This window comes from Marmota flaviventris, chromosome 1 (genome assembly GCF_047511675.1).
Source record: "Marmota flaviventris isolate mMarFla1 chromosome 1, mMarFla1.hap1, whole genome shotgun sequence".
Lineage (NCBI taxonomy): Eukaryota > Metazoa > Chordata > Mammalia > Rodentia > Sciuridae > Marmota > Marmota flaviventris.
The window spans coordinates 139,636,784-139,650,618 of NC_092498.1; the positions used below are offsets into that span (position 1 = coordinate 139,636,784).

At 52.7% G+C, this 13,835-nt stretch overlaps 1 protein-coding gene and 1 pseudogene across 2 annotated transcripts in view; both read left to right on the forward strand.

Annotated features, from left to right (window-relative positions):
- Fbxo21 (F-box protein 21) overlaps positions 1–4,110 on the forward strand; it is a 39,724-nt gene extending 35,614 nt beyond the window's left edge. For both annotated transcript variants that reach the window (XM_027949157.3, XM_027949158.3), the window contains exon 12: positions 1,641–4,110. In XM_027949157.3, the coding sequence (XP_027804958.1) occupies positions 1,641–1,831 (191 nt within the window). In that variant the 3' untranslated portion in view covers positions 1,832–4,110. The remainder of the gene's footprint in view (positions 1–1,640) is intronic.
- Positions 4,111–6,172: 2,062 nt separating this feature from the next.
- LOC114103445 (large ribosomal subunit protein eL43-like) lies at positions 6,173–8,315 on the forward strand (annotated as a pseudogene).
- Positions 8,316–13,835: the final 5,520 nt, after the last annotated feature.

Consider the following 13,835-nt stretch of genomic DNA (forward strand, 5'->3'; position numbering starts at 1 on the left):
TTAATGTGCCATTACTTTTATTTGCCCAAGGATGCAAAGTTGATTTTACCAACATTGCTTAAAAGCTTCCATAAGTGCTAAAGTAAACTAGGTGGGTGGTGCCTCTAATCCCAGCAATTTGGGAGGCTGAGACAAGATGATAAGTTCAAGGTCACAAGTTCAAGGCCAGACTCAGCAACTTACCAAGACCCTGTCTCAATAAGGGCTGAGGGTGTAGCTCAATGGGGGTTCAGTCCCCAGAACTATAATTTTTTTTTAATTAGTGCTAAAGTAATCTCCATATGTTCATCCTTGCACATTGTTTATGATTTCTTTAGCAGCATTGATTCTTAAACTGATACATTCCTTGCCACACTCTTAAGAAACACCATATTAGCACAGAATTCCTTTAGACCCTCTTGTTTTGTGGAGAAGAGGAGAAGTATAGATGGAGTCACCCCACTCTTTCCCTCTCTCCAGAGGCAAACGTCAGGCCAGGTCGGGCCTTCCGAAAACTGCCTGCATTCACCTGTGTGCCTTGGAGGTGCCAGGCCTCTGCATGCCCTGAGCTGTGCACCGAGATGTCTGTTGCACATCAAGACTTCATATGTCCCCTGTTTGTGTTGGATTGTCTGCGCACAGCATGGCTTTGTCTTAATGGGACAGAGGCTGCCTGGGAACACAGCCGTGGGGTGTTCTACCCCGCCAGCTCCTTCCTGGAGCTGGGTCATGGAGGACATGGCTGAGTTTCTTCCAGATCAGAGGTCAGACCCAGTCTCCTGACAGCAAGAAAGAGTACACAAGATGCCATCCTTCCGTTGGTCCCCTGGAGGAGCCATGTCTCGAGTTTGTGGGGGAGACTGAACCTGTCAAAGGACTTCACCCTTTAAACACCTTGCCTGTAATACAATTTTTTAAAAATTTTTTTAGTCGTAGTTGAACACAATACCTTTATTTTATTCATTTACGTTTATGTGGTACTGAGGATCGAACCCAGGGCCTCACACATGCTAGGTGAGCGCTCTATCGCTGAGCCACAACCCCAGCCCCCCCCCAGTATAATGCCCTTTTGTATAATTCCATTTAAGGCTTATTTCTAGTTATCTAGTGGCAAAGTGGAGAGGGAAGAGGGCCGGGCCTGGGCTGCTTGGTCTTCAGGGCCCGCTTACTGGTGCTCATCTCGCTGGACCATGCAGGAGCTCTGGGAGGTGGCAGGGAACCCTCTTGGTAGCAGAAGCGTGGTGGGTCTGAGGCATGTACCCAGGTGCAGGTGGCTTCTGAAGCTGAGTCACTGCAGAAACAAGTGAGCAATGGTTACCCTATTGTGGCCTTGGGCTATTGGTTAGCTTGGGCCTGAGGGGTGTGACAGGACCCTAAGTGGCCATTCCAAGGAGACTCCACTGGGTTGTTGTTGCCAAATATCTTGCTCAGAGAACAGAAAAATGTTTCTCTTCCCTGTGCAGCCATGGGGGGCCTTTGCCACCTCCCCAGGGCCACACTGCCTTTTTCCTATCACCTCTAAACTCCATGAACATCTGTGGTCTTTCCTTTTCACCCACCTCAAAAATGCCACTTGACAGGAGTGACAGGGTGCTCTGGAGAAAAGACGCTGCTGAAGCTGAAGCATTAACGAGAATGTCCCTGTGCCTCTTTGCCAACAGAAAACCTGGAGTACAACGTGGAACCTCAGGAGATCTCTCACCCCGACGTGGGGCGCTACTTCTCGGAGTTCACAGGCACTCACTACATCCCCAACGCGGAGCTGGAGATCCGGTACCCGGAAGATCTCGAGTTTGTCTATGAAACAGTGCAGAATATTTACAGTGCAAAGAAAGAGAGCATAGATGAGTAGAGTCCAGAGGAGGACATCGTGCCTTTGCCGCTGCTGCTATCTCCCAAGAGAACAGGGTTCCGGCGGAGACTCTCCAGGAGCCCTCTGGACTCACTGTCAGCAAAGCCACTGCACCAGTGGGCTGGTCGCCTCCTCCCCAGTTGAATGACGTGTGCTCTCCGCCAGCTGCAAAGACAATGTCGCTCTCCGCCTACACTAGTGAATTAACTCGAAAGGCACTGTGTTCAGTGGCATGGCTTGTATGCTTGTCCTGTGGTGACGTTCGTGACATTCTGTCCTCATGAAGTCTCACAGCCAACACCTGTTCTTTTTATCCACTGCCATCCTCTGTCTGTCTCCATGTCTCAGAACATTTCACTCGCTGGGCAGATGGGCTTGTCCATTTGCAGTAATTTCTTTCTGATGTCTCCGTGGGACGTGTGCGGTCTTGAGTCAGGCTTGTCTGTCTGTTACCCTGATTTTCCTGGCGTATTCAGAGGTAAAGTCGTTCGCTGTCTTGGCAGCACCTTGGAGATGGAGACGTCAACAAGCAAATGGTAATTAGAATCTTTAGAACTTATTTTCTTGCTGATACATGAAACACAGATTTTAAGTGTTTGTCTCTCTCTCTTTTTTTTTAATTTAAATTGGGAGAATTAACAGTTTTCCCTTCCAAATTCCTCTCTTGGAATTATGCACATTTCTATAAATCATGAGTTTTCTATTTTATTACATAAGATTCTTTAGGAAATGCATAATAATGGCTTTCGTGGGTTTTTCCACATTCATCTTCTCTTTCTTTAAAATGACTACTTTATTTTTAATCTTAAAAAATCTGCTCCAGTATCATGAGTAGGTCTTAAATCAGTGATGGGTTCTTTTTTTTTGTAGTGAGCCACAGAGATCTGATGTTGAAATAGTCTCTCTCATAAATTGTACTCTCTGGTCTCCAAAGACCAAAAAGTGGGGTTCCACTTTTCTAATTGAAAAGAAAGAACTAATGAACCTTAATTTTCTTTTTAAAGAAGGAGGGATTCCACGCCCTTGTCATTCCTTAGAGTCACTTCCAGACCCTTTGAATGTGGTGGGGTAGAAAGAAGTCAGTGTCTTTCATGTGAAGCGTGTTGGCTGGTGGGAAAAAAGGGGTGTGTGTGATCTGGCTTCTCGGGCCATCAGTGCCCTGAAGCACCGGGACGAAGCCTGTGTCCTAGTCACTTGGGAAAGAAAGCCCGGTCCTGCTCGGGCTGCCTGGCTCCTTTTCCATGTTCTTAGTAACTGAGCTGAAGGGACCGAGTCTGCAGCTCTGGAGTTGCCGCCACTTGCCACCTGCCAGTTCTCAAGTGAGCTAGCTTGTGATTAGCCATAGAGCTCACTCCTGGAGTTAGGACTTAGTTACTTTGCGCTCTGCGTTTAAAATGCATAATCCATTTGCTGTAGCCAGCGAGGCTTTAGGAGGCCGCAGTCCAGCCAGCCTCGCCACGTGTCTGCCATTTGCATGCAGTATTCTCACCGCGTTGAATGACTGCTTCTTGTTTACCCTTTGGAAACCCTGGGATGACCAAGGTTCGGGGAACCCACCTGAGACCACTTCCTAACAAGTGAAGGCCACTAGGCGGTTACTGGAAGGAGATGGGGACTTGGCCGGCCAGCTCCTTCCGCCTGAAGTAGCTGCCACCCAGTGTCTGTGTTCCTCATCAGTCAAATCCAAAGTCAGGTGATTTGAACTTGCATTTGAAAATGTGACCACTCACAACACCTATCCTGCCTGAGGTGGCGGGATTTCACACTACTCTCGCTTAAGGGTAAAAATTAGATAATATGGAATTAACGTTAATGAGATGCATTACTAAGAAACCTTGGAGCATGCTGAGTTATAACTGTTGGTTTTTCAGTTTGATTTCTTTTTTTCTTAGAGTAACATCAAAGCCAAGAAAGATGGTTTTACCTTTACTGACCCAACTGTAAATATGTATCTAGACTGTTTTTAAATGTGTTTCCTCATGAATGCTTCATTTGGCTCCAGGAAGCCTGTATCACCTGTGTAAGTTGGTATTTGGGCACTTTATATTTTTCTAAAAACGTGTTTTGGATCCTGTACTCTAATAAATCATAAGTTTCTTTTTAAAAATTTTTCCAAAAGTTTTCTCCATTTTAAAAAGCCCTGTTATAAAAGTAGAACTTTCACAATGTTAAAATATGAAATATTTGGATATAGTAACTTCTTTTCTCTTCAAATGAATGCCAAGATTTTTTTGTATAATGATTAATAAATGGAACTTACCCAGAGAAAACCATGCAAATGGCCTGCCCAATTTCGTTTCAGAACAAAAAGCCCAGCCACAATGAAAGAAGGATCTCTAGCCTCTCTTCTGATGGAGTGTGAAAGGTTTGCCCTGTGAGTCCTTGACAGTGTGGGGTGCCCGTGTGCCGGGGTTTCCTTGCCAGGCCGTCATTTTACCAGCTGTAGTAGCTTTACAGTCCTCGAGAGTATCTTGTTGTCATGCAAATATCGCACCTGTTTGATCATGTGAAAATACACGTCAACTGAGAGCTGCAGATGTCTGCAGGAGAATCAGGTCTGCAGTGTGTCTCGTCAGAGTCGCCCAAGCACTGCGCTACGCACGGTGGACCCAGTGTCCTCTGCAGCACGCCTCTGCCCTGTTACTGCTATGTGAGGGCAGTAGTTAGGGCTACACAGGGTCAGCGATTTTCTGCCGTCGTGTTCCTCCCGGCCATTAGCACACTGCTATGCAGAGTGACTTTCCCAGGAGGGCGGACAGCGGGTCGAGACTTCCTAACCTGGTAGGACCTAGAATTCTCACTCCTGGAGATGCTAGTGGCTGTGTTGCATGTGTGTATTGAGCTGCAGGCCAATGTGGAGCCAGGACTCCTGGTAACCCTCCAGCAGCCCTGTGGGCAGGGCCTGTTGGCAGGCGCAGACTGTCTCTGTTGCATGTCCTTCATTATCAAGATGTAAAAAAGCATCCTGACTCAAGGGCTCTACAGAAGCAGGCTGCAGGCAGGGTTGGCTGTGGGCCAAGTTCTGCTGACCCTGCTGAGATGTGCATGGGCTAAGGTTAGTGCCCACTGCAGGCAGGGAAGTCCAGATGGGACAGCTGGTGGGTGGTGGGAACCCAGGTCTCCCAAGGTTGCCAGGAACCCGTAGCTCCAGCCCTTCAGAGCCACACTGTCAATAAGGAGCAACTCCCTTGCTTTACTTTGTCCCCTGTGGTACTGCGATGGCACACCAGGCCTCATGCACACCAGGCAGGCGCTCCATGCTGAGCCATGCCCCCCCAGCCCCCTCGCAATCCTCTGATCCCTCCCCTCCCAGCTTTATCATTTCAGTTCTGAAATTCTAGAATCTTGAGACTCTAGGACTTCCTTCCTTGATTAAAATGTGCAAATATAGAATAAACATGGCCACTTGGCAGTGATTGCATTAGGGCAGTGCAAGTTCTATAATACAGACCCCAGAACACTGTGGCTCAAACCCAAGAGAACTTCCCTGCAGGGGTGACCCTGGGCGGGAGAGGGAGTTGGCTCGCGGCCCTCAACAGGCATTTGGACGCTGTGTAAGTGGCTTCTGAGAGTCCTGGGGCCTCTCCACCCAGCCCTTAGGAGAGGTTTCCCTGAGCCTGGTGCAGAGGCACTTCCTGCACCACCCATCCCACACGAGAGGTGGGACCTGCAGTCCTCATTCCAGTGAAGAGGGGCAGACTGCAGCCACGGTCCATCCTGGAGTGCCACACCATGCCACCTGTGTTGACAGGCATCACCAGTCTCCGGCTCAGTCACCCCGTCTCAGCAGGATGCAGTGGGGTACCCCTTACAGGTCCTGCTGCTGTGGTGAATTCAGACCCCCACAAACACATATGGCTGTGGAAGGGGAGGAGAGGGTCGGTCCTCCTGGCAGGGCGGTGTTACATACGCTGTACCCACCTCAAGCCAGAACTTGAGTTACAGGGCTGCACCCCAACTCCAGAGGCTGGGGAGTCCCTTCCTGGTGGGACATTTACAGTGGGGGCTCCGCCCTGTGTGCCCCCCACCCTGCGTGGCCTCCACCCGAGGTTCCTGATGGGCTCTGCAGGTTCTCCCTCGGCCTTGGGGATCAGTGACTGACAGCTAGCCCCAAGTCCCTTTTGGAGATGAAGCAGGGACTGGACACCTGTTATCAAAGCTCCCGTTAGGGAGAAGGAGGGAGGAGACACCCCGCATCACTGGTCTCCAGCAAGGTGACATCTTACGGGGTTCCTGCAGACCCCTGCCCTGGACTGTGGTGACTCAGTGGACCCTGACTGCTCTCCTGGAGGAACGCCCTCCCGTTCTCCATGGCCCAGGCCTCTCTCCAGGCACATCAGGATGGCGTCAGGGCGCGTCCTCCCTGCCAGCAGAGCCCGTACCTCCCCCGCTTTTCCTGCCTGCCAGTGCGGGAGCCATCCCTAGGCTCGTTCCTTTGTATTTACAATAAGCTTGAATTTCCTCTGAGAAATTTCCAAGGCTACTTAACCACCTACTAGTGCCAGTAAAGTGCTGAAGTTCTCTTCCAGAACATTCCAACCTACTTCATGGTCTTGTACTGCATATTAACCAAGATGAATCTGGTTGTTTAACTGAAAAATGTTTAATGGTCATTTGTTCAGTGATTTCATCCTTCATTCATTCATTCATTCAATTTTTGCAGGTGGGTCTCAGTGGCCTCACTCTCGTGCTCCAGCCATCCTCCTGCCTCAGCCTCCTGAGTAGCTGGGACTGCAGGCACCCGCCCCTGCGCCCAGCTGCAGACTCCACTTTCAGCACAGGAAGCAGGAGATCCCTGGCTCTTGTTTCCTTGCAGTCTTGAGAGCAGCTCGTTTCTGCCTGAGTGCCTGTCCTTCCTGTCCTTCCCTTGCAAGAAACAGCTAAGAGCAACAGGAGGCTGTGTTCAGTCCGTGCAGGCTGCTGGCCACCTCAGCTAACTAAGGGCTGTGGCTTCCCCTTGCAGGTTGTCAGCAACACCGTCCCAAATGGGACCCCAGCCCAGCTCTCCAGCTCTCTGTCTGCTGCAGGGTCTGCCCAGCCTGCTGGGCCAGGCCTAGCCATAGTTTGTCACAGCGCTTCTCCTCCCAGTGACTTTCTTCAGGTTTATAGTGGGCGTGTGTTCCCATAGGAAGTTCCACTTCCTGCTCAGCTATTCCCAAAATTGAGGACAGTGACACAGAGTCTCTTGGGAAGTGAACTAGCCAGAGCCAGGTGCTTAGTAAACGTGGGAGAGAAGGAACCCGGACAGTTCTCAGGAGATATCTGCATGTTCAAGTTGCAGGATTTAGGGGAAGCTAGAGAGCCCTTGGGACTGGGACAGTGGCCTTCCCATTGCCAACATCCAGTGATTCTCTTGGTTCCTGGACGGTCTATCATGGGTCGCAGGATGATGGTCCCCATCGTCCACTACCATGCAGAGGGCCTGACCCTTGGGATCCTACCATCACCCACTGCAGTGTCTCTCAGCCTGTTTTTTAGCACTGTCCCCTTTCAGAAGCTACAGGGGAGGCTGAGGCAGGAGGATCCAAGTTCAAGGGCAACTTGGAGAGGCCTTATCTCAAAATATAAAAGGGCTGGAGATGTAGCTCAGTGGGAGAACATCCCTGGCACTAGGGGAGAAAACTGCGGGATAAAGCTCAGGAGAAACCATTTTCCTGAGCCTCTGCCACCCTTGAGGGAATGGGTCCCTGCTCTCTTCCCCTCTCTTGCTGGTTGATGCTGGTGCCTATTCTTTGAGGGTCTGCCAAAAGTGCTGCCTTTCCTTGCGCCAGGAGCTTTGGTGAATACAGGAGAAGGACATCTCTGTCCCCTGTAAGGGCTAAAATGTCTACTGTGGACAAAGACCTTTTGGATTATATGCTACGAAATCCTCTTTGCTTAGTATATTGACTCCACCCACCCAGATCTCTTGAAGGCTGTTTCTTTTTTAAAAGTCCCCAATTATGGGCTGGGGCTCAGTGGTAGCACACTTGTCTGGCATGTGTGAGGCCCTGGGTTTGGTCCTCAGAGCACCACATAAAAATAAATACATAAAGTAAAGGTATTGTGTCCAACTACAACTAAAATATATATATATTAAAGCCCCCAATTAATTGAAAGGGTTTTATGTTTTGTTGCCTCTTATAAAAATGGGATAATCAGGGCTATCCCGGCTCAGGCCTAAGTCGCGGCGACAGGGCTAAAGTCACTAAGAAAGTTGGAATCCTTGGTAAAGATGGGACCCGCTACGGTGCCTCCCTCCAGAAAATGGTGAAGAAAACCGAAATCCGCCAGCAGGCCAAGTACACTCATCCCTTCTGTGACAAAACCAAGATGAAGAGATGGGCTGTGGGCACTGTGGTTCCTGCAGGAAAACCGTGGCTGGGGTGCCTGGCCCTACGGCCCCACGTCTGCCGTCACCGTCTTCAGAAGGCCGAAGGAATTGAAGGACCAGCCGAAAGTCCCAGCATATCACAAAACTGTGGCTTGCTGTTGGTTGCATTAACTGGGTGTTCTGATGTGACTGCATTCATATTGCCCCCTCAAAAGCGATTTGTAAATGGAAGCCCTTCCAATTTGAATTGGAAAGTTTTGCTGAGACGGGTTATTGTGATCAGGTTTTTTCCTCCAGTAGTCAGATGACAATGGCCTGAAACTAAGTCTTACAGCTTGGGTGAGTATATGCTGAGCTTTTTTTTTTTTTTAACCACTGTTCAACTTCTCAGAGACACATTGACAGATTGTGCACAGTTTGTTTTAAAGGCAGAATGTGCTAAAATACACAAAGGACATACAAAAACTGAAAAACAAATGGGATAAGAGAAGTGGAGTGGGAAGACTCCGGGCAACAGCTACTGTCACCTGAAATGATTTCCTAAGTATTTCCACGAGGTTAGTTAGAAAAATTTGAAAGCCCAAGGACCCCTCAGCGATCGGTGATTTGCTACCAATGGGAACGGTGAGGCCCGTGACAGTGAAGAGACCTTGATTTGGCCAAGGGTCTCGGAACCTGGGCCTTTGGGCCGGACCACAGGGGCATTTCTCCTGCCCTCCCCCCAGTTGCCTCCTGGGTAGGGGCTTTGTGCCCTCAGACACCCTCTAGTGATGCCATCCCTGATTATTTGGGACTCACGCCTTGTTTGCGCAGCGAGCTCCTGGCCAGGTCATTCCACTGGCATTTGTTTGGTTGAAGGAAAAGAGGGCAGGCTCTCCCTCTGCCCCAGCAGTCTGTGCGCTGGAAGTTTGGGGAAACCCTATTCCGAGCCTGCAGAGGCTTTTTACGGGGAGTCGCTTCTGCCAGTGCTGTTTCCTCTACAGCAGGGGCTGCCCAACTGTTTCTGCGAAGGGCCAGATAGTATGCCGTTCTGGGTTCCTGGGCCAGATGGTTGCTGTCGCAATTACTCTGCCATTGCGGTAGGAAGCAGCCGCAGACAGCTCATTTCAGAGCGAGTGTGGCTGTGGGCCAGGGTGGCCCTCGGCCTGCGTGTGCCTAAAGAAACACCTAGACTTGTTCTTTTAAGGAAGTCTAAGCAACATCAAAATTTTGAAAAGGGTTGTGGGTCAGATAGAGCTCGCACTTAGCATCCTCGAGGCCCAGAGCACAATCCCCACCTCCCAAGCAAACAAAAAGTTGGGGGAAAAAGTGGAATAGAAACCCAGGTGCCCAGCACCAGGACTCACCATTGGACACCGGCTGTAGCTTCTTTCTCTTCTTTTCAAGGTTGTGTGCCCTTTCTCCTGGGCCATTTGAAGACATCTCCAACTATCCCGAACTTCTCCCTGAGTATTTGAGCTTATATCTCCGAAGGATGAGAACACAGTACCAAGCATACCTAAGGCGATTAATAGTGACGCAAAAAGTACATCCAAAACATGAAACTGAGTGTTTGGGATCAACCACTTTATCATAAAATCTTAGGCCACTTCAGTTTGGAGCCACACCCTGGTCTATAGCTGGAGTCAGAGTAGAAGTGGGTAGGGTTGGAACCGTCAAAGAAAACGACAGTTGAAGAGCCGACGCTGGGCTGAGGTGCGGCTCGGGGCAGGGCACTTCCTAGCAAGCACAAGGCCCTGTGTTCCAACCTCAGCCATCCATGCTGAGCCCCTTGGCCCACGGTGAACCTTGAGGTTGCCAACAACAAAACAACTGCTGTCTCAGGTAAACCTAGGTTCCGGAACCTCCTCTCACCCTGGAGAAACCATCTGCTGCAGCAGGGAGCTCTACCATCCTTGAGGGAATGGGTCCCTTGCGCTTTCCAGACACCGTTGAGTGGGAATCCACAGGACAAGCACCATATCCTGTGTCCCCAGGCCCAGTGCTGAGCCCCTAACCCCCCACAGGGCCTCACGAGGCTGTGCAGAGTCAGCGACCCCAGAGGTCCCTTGTAGAGGTCTAGGCACCATCCTGTGCTCTCCTGATTTTTAAAATTAGTCATATCATCTAAGATCTTGACTTAATCCACCACATTCACTAAGAGAAGCTATTTGGGTCAAGGCAGGAGAACGGCCCATCCAGAGTTGGGAGCTGCGACTTGTCCCTATGCGAGGCAGGATGGCTCTCAGCAGCTGCGTCTGCAGAAAACAGAACCGTCTCTTCTCAGGGTGCCAGTGAGCCAGGAAGCGCTGACGCGTGGAGATGCTGACTGTTCATACCCTCGCTGCCTGCCCAGCGGCTGCCCCGGCCACGCAGGGGCCCGGCCTTTGGTGTGCTGGCCCCAGCCTCTCTCTTTCTCTTAAGCAGCAGGCCAGCCGGCTGCGTCTTCCATGCGTCTTCTCAGTGCTGGGGCTCTAACCAGGACTTTGCAAGCTCTACCACTGAGCTGCTGCACCCCCAAGCCCACGTGTGCGCGCGCACGTGTGTGTGTGTGTGTGTGTGTGTGTGTGTATGGTTTTTGTTTTTGGTACCCGGGATTGAACTCAGGGGCACTCGACCACTGAGCCCCATCCCCAGCCCTATGTTGTATTTTATTTAGAGTTAGGGTCTCACTGAGTTGCTTAGGGCCTCGCTAAGTGGCCGAGGCTGGCTTTGAACTCGTGATCCTCCTGTCTCAGCCTCCTGAGCTGCTGGGATTACAGGTGTGCACCAACACGCCTAGATTTTCTTTTTCCTGTATTGCCCAGGCAGGGCCCCAACTCCTGACCTCAGGCAGTCCTTCTGCCTCTCCCTTCCAAGTGGCTGGGACTACCAGCGTGCACCCCTGCACCTGGCCGTGGTGCCCCTGTAATGCTCTGCTTCTCCTTCCTCTCGCCTTTTGGGAGTTTTTTCTGATCACTGGACAACAGACACGTTCTTATGCACAATGTCACTGTCCTTAGAGAACTTCTGATTTGTCCTCAGAGAACTTGGGAGCGTCTGTCTGGAGAAGCCGGACCCAGAGTCCCCCTGTTTTGACTGCAGAGACCACAGCTGGGCTTGCTGGGCCCTCAGCCTCAGGGACACTGTGGCTGGAGACTTCGGCTTTGCTTCTCCCTGTTTGCATCTGGCGGGCCCTTGTCTGCTTGCTGGGTTGGGGGCTTGGGGTCGTCGTTGTCGTCGTCATCTTCTGTGGCCACTGCTTTCAGGACACGAGCCCCGTATGGACACAGTCAGTGGAAGTTTGTGGCCCTCTTCCCAAGCTGAGAGACTGGTGCAGATGCGTGGGCGGCAAGGAGTGAAGGACCCCGGGTCTTGGAGCCCAGGCCGCAGCCAGCTCTGGGGCCCTCTGGCTGGCACCTGTCTCCACAGCGCCCTCTGCTGGGAGGCTCCTTGTTTGGAGTTCTTGCAGGCTTCAGTGGGAATGGCAATGCGGGGCTCCCGGGTCAACCTTCACGTTGGACTTTCAGCCCTGCACTGCCTGGGTCCACAGCGACAGACACATAAGAGGCAGGCGAACACTTCTAGAATGTTAGATGAAGTCCCTGCACTTCCCTGTGACAGGATACTGCCAGGAAGCGCACGCATTTCACACTGAGCCCCTTTCTATACCAACCGTGCACATACTCAGAGTTCTCCCAGTTTATACACAAAGAAACAAAGGCTCAGAGAGGTTGAGTAACTTGCCCAAGATGCCACAGCTACTGAGTAACAGGGTCCCAGCCCAGCTCCACCTGACCCCAGACCTGAGCTGCTGTTTGCCTTTCCCCGGGTGGGTTAGTTGTAACGCCTTCTCCCGGGAACAACGAGAAGAGTGCAGTCCTCCCTGGGAAGACGGCTGGGGTCTCCAGTCATCTGTGACACGGTTGCCACAAGCGCTGTTTAACTGAGTGAATGAAGCTCAGAAGAGTAGACTCAACCCCTGGTGTCCCTCGGCCAAAGCAGTAGTTAAATTTATGTGCCCGTTGTCACTCTGCCTTTCCAGGGATTGGAAACTGCCAACCAAAGACGCTTGGAGGGCCGCCTGGTTTTCCCTGGTTCCCAAGCTGGCCGCTGGGTCAGGTGTGTGAGAGGGTGGTCCTCTGGGAGCTGAGAGTCCTCTTCTGTCACAGCTCCCACCGACCATTTTTCTTAATTTTTCACCGATACCCTGCGAGTGCCATTTGCCATTTTTTGCTCCCTTGAGTGTGGCCTTGCTTTCTGCTTGGAGCTGGGGGTGGACATGTTGCCACTGGCCAGAAGGGCTGTTTCTGGGTCTGAACTGTGGTGGGTTTGCGATGTGTGGAGCGGCGGTCCCCAAGTGAGCCAAGTAGGGCGTGGACAGAGTCCCCCAGCAAGGTGGTGCTCGGGGTAATAGAGACAATCAGATGGCTCTGGAGGGAGGGAGGGCAAAGACAGCTGGGCGAATGTGTCGTTGTTTAATCTCATCAGGACAGACTGCGTGCTGTCACTGTCACTGTCTAGGCAGTGAGTCACCCCCAGCGTGGGCTGCTCAGCATCAGGAACAGCGACACACCCTCTAAGCCCTCGAAGCTCCTGGCCCTTGGCAGCCTGTGCAGAGAAGACGGCTGGGCAGGGACAGGAGGGAGCCAGCAGCACGCAGGACGGCCCCAGTGTCGGGCCACACACCCAGGCTCGGCTGCCCTCCCCCAAGGAACCCAATCGGGGTGACTTCCCACTTTCCTTCCCTGGGTGGCTCAGAAGAAAGAGGAGCGGTGGCCGCCTGTCGGCCGTGTCCCTGCCGAGCTGAGGTCCCAGGCTGCAGGCCGGCCTGCCCTCCCGACCCGCGGTTGCTCCACAGCCTGGAGATGCTGTCCCCGGGAGCCTGTCATCTTAAATGACACTGCGGCTGCCTCCTGGAGCCTGGAGAGCTGCGGGTCTCAGGCTGCGGGGTGAGGTGCCGAAGGTCAGGACCCTCAGGAGCTCAGATCCTGGGAGAGGTGGCAGGAGCAGGCCGGCCCTCCCAAGGACTTCTTAGGGCACTGCTGTGGACCCGCCCTGGGTCCTCTCCACCCTGGGGACTGACTGAGAAAGGAGGCGGCTCCGCCCCACCCGGAGCCAGGACCCATCTCCTCGCTTAGCCCAAGAGCCACGTGGCTCTGCATGACCTGGGGTTTCCCTAGAGGTGTCCCCCAGCCTCCAGGAGGAGGCCGACTCCCTGGGCAGCTCAGGGGGTCTCAGGAGGTCAGCGTGGGCCTCTCGCCGGGCTGCAGGGGCTCTTGAGGCCTCTGCTGGGCTCCTCCTTCCCATCCAACGGGATGAAGGGTGCCAAGCCCCGGGCCACTCCCTGTCACTCCCTCCGCTCCATCTGCAGCCTCTGCTTCCCCACAGCCTCCGCCCTCGCCGGCCCTCGTAGCTTACCTGCCTCCCCCTGGTCTTCCTCACACCTGCGGCTCCTTGAGTTACTCCCTTGCTGGGTGGCTTCCCATGGCCCGCGCGCGGGGTGACGTCCAGACGCCCAGCTGAACACCCTCCCACAAGCCGACTCTGCTTCAGCCGTAGGTCCCAGGCTCCGGGACCTCCTTAGTCGCCTGGTGGAACCCCACCTCCGTCACCACCACCTGGGCTTGGCCCAGCCCCAGCCCCAGCCTCGATTTGCTGGGAGCTGCTGGCTGCGCTCCACACCCCCAAACCCTGTTCGGTGGCTGGGCCTGGCCTTCTGCTCACCATGGC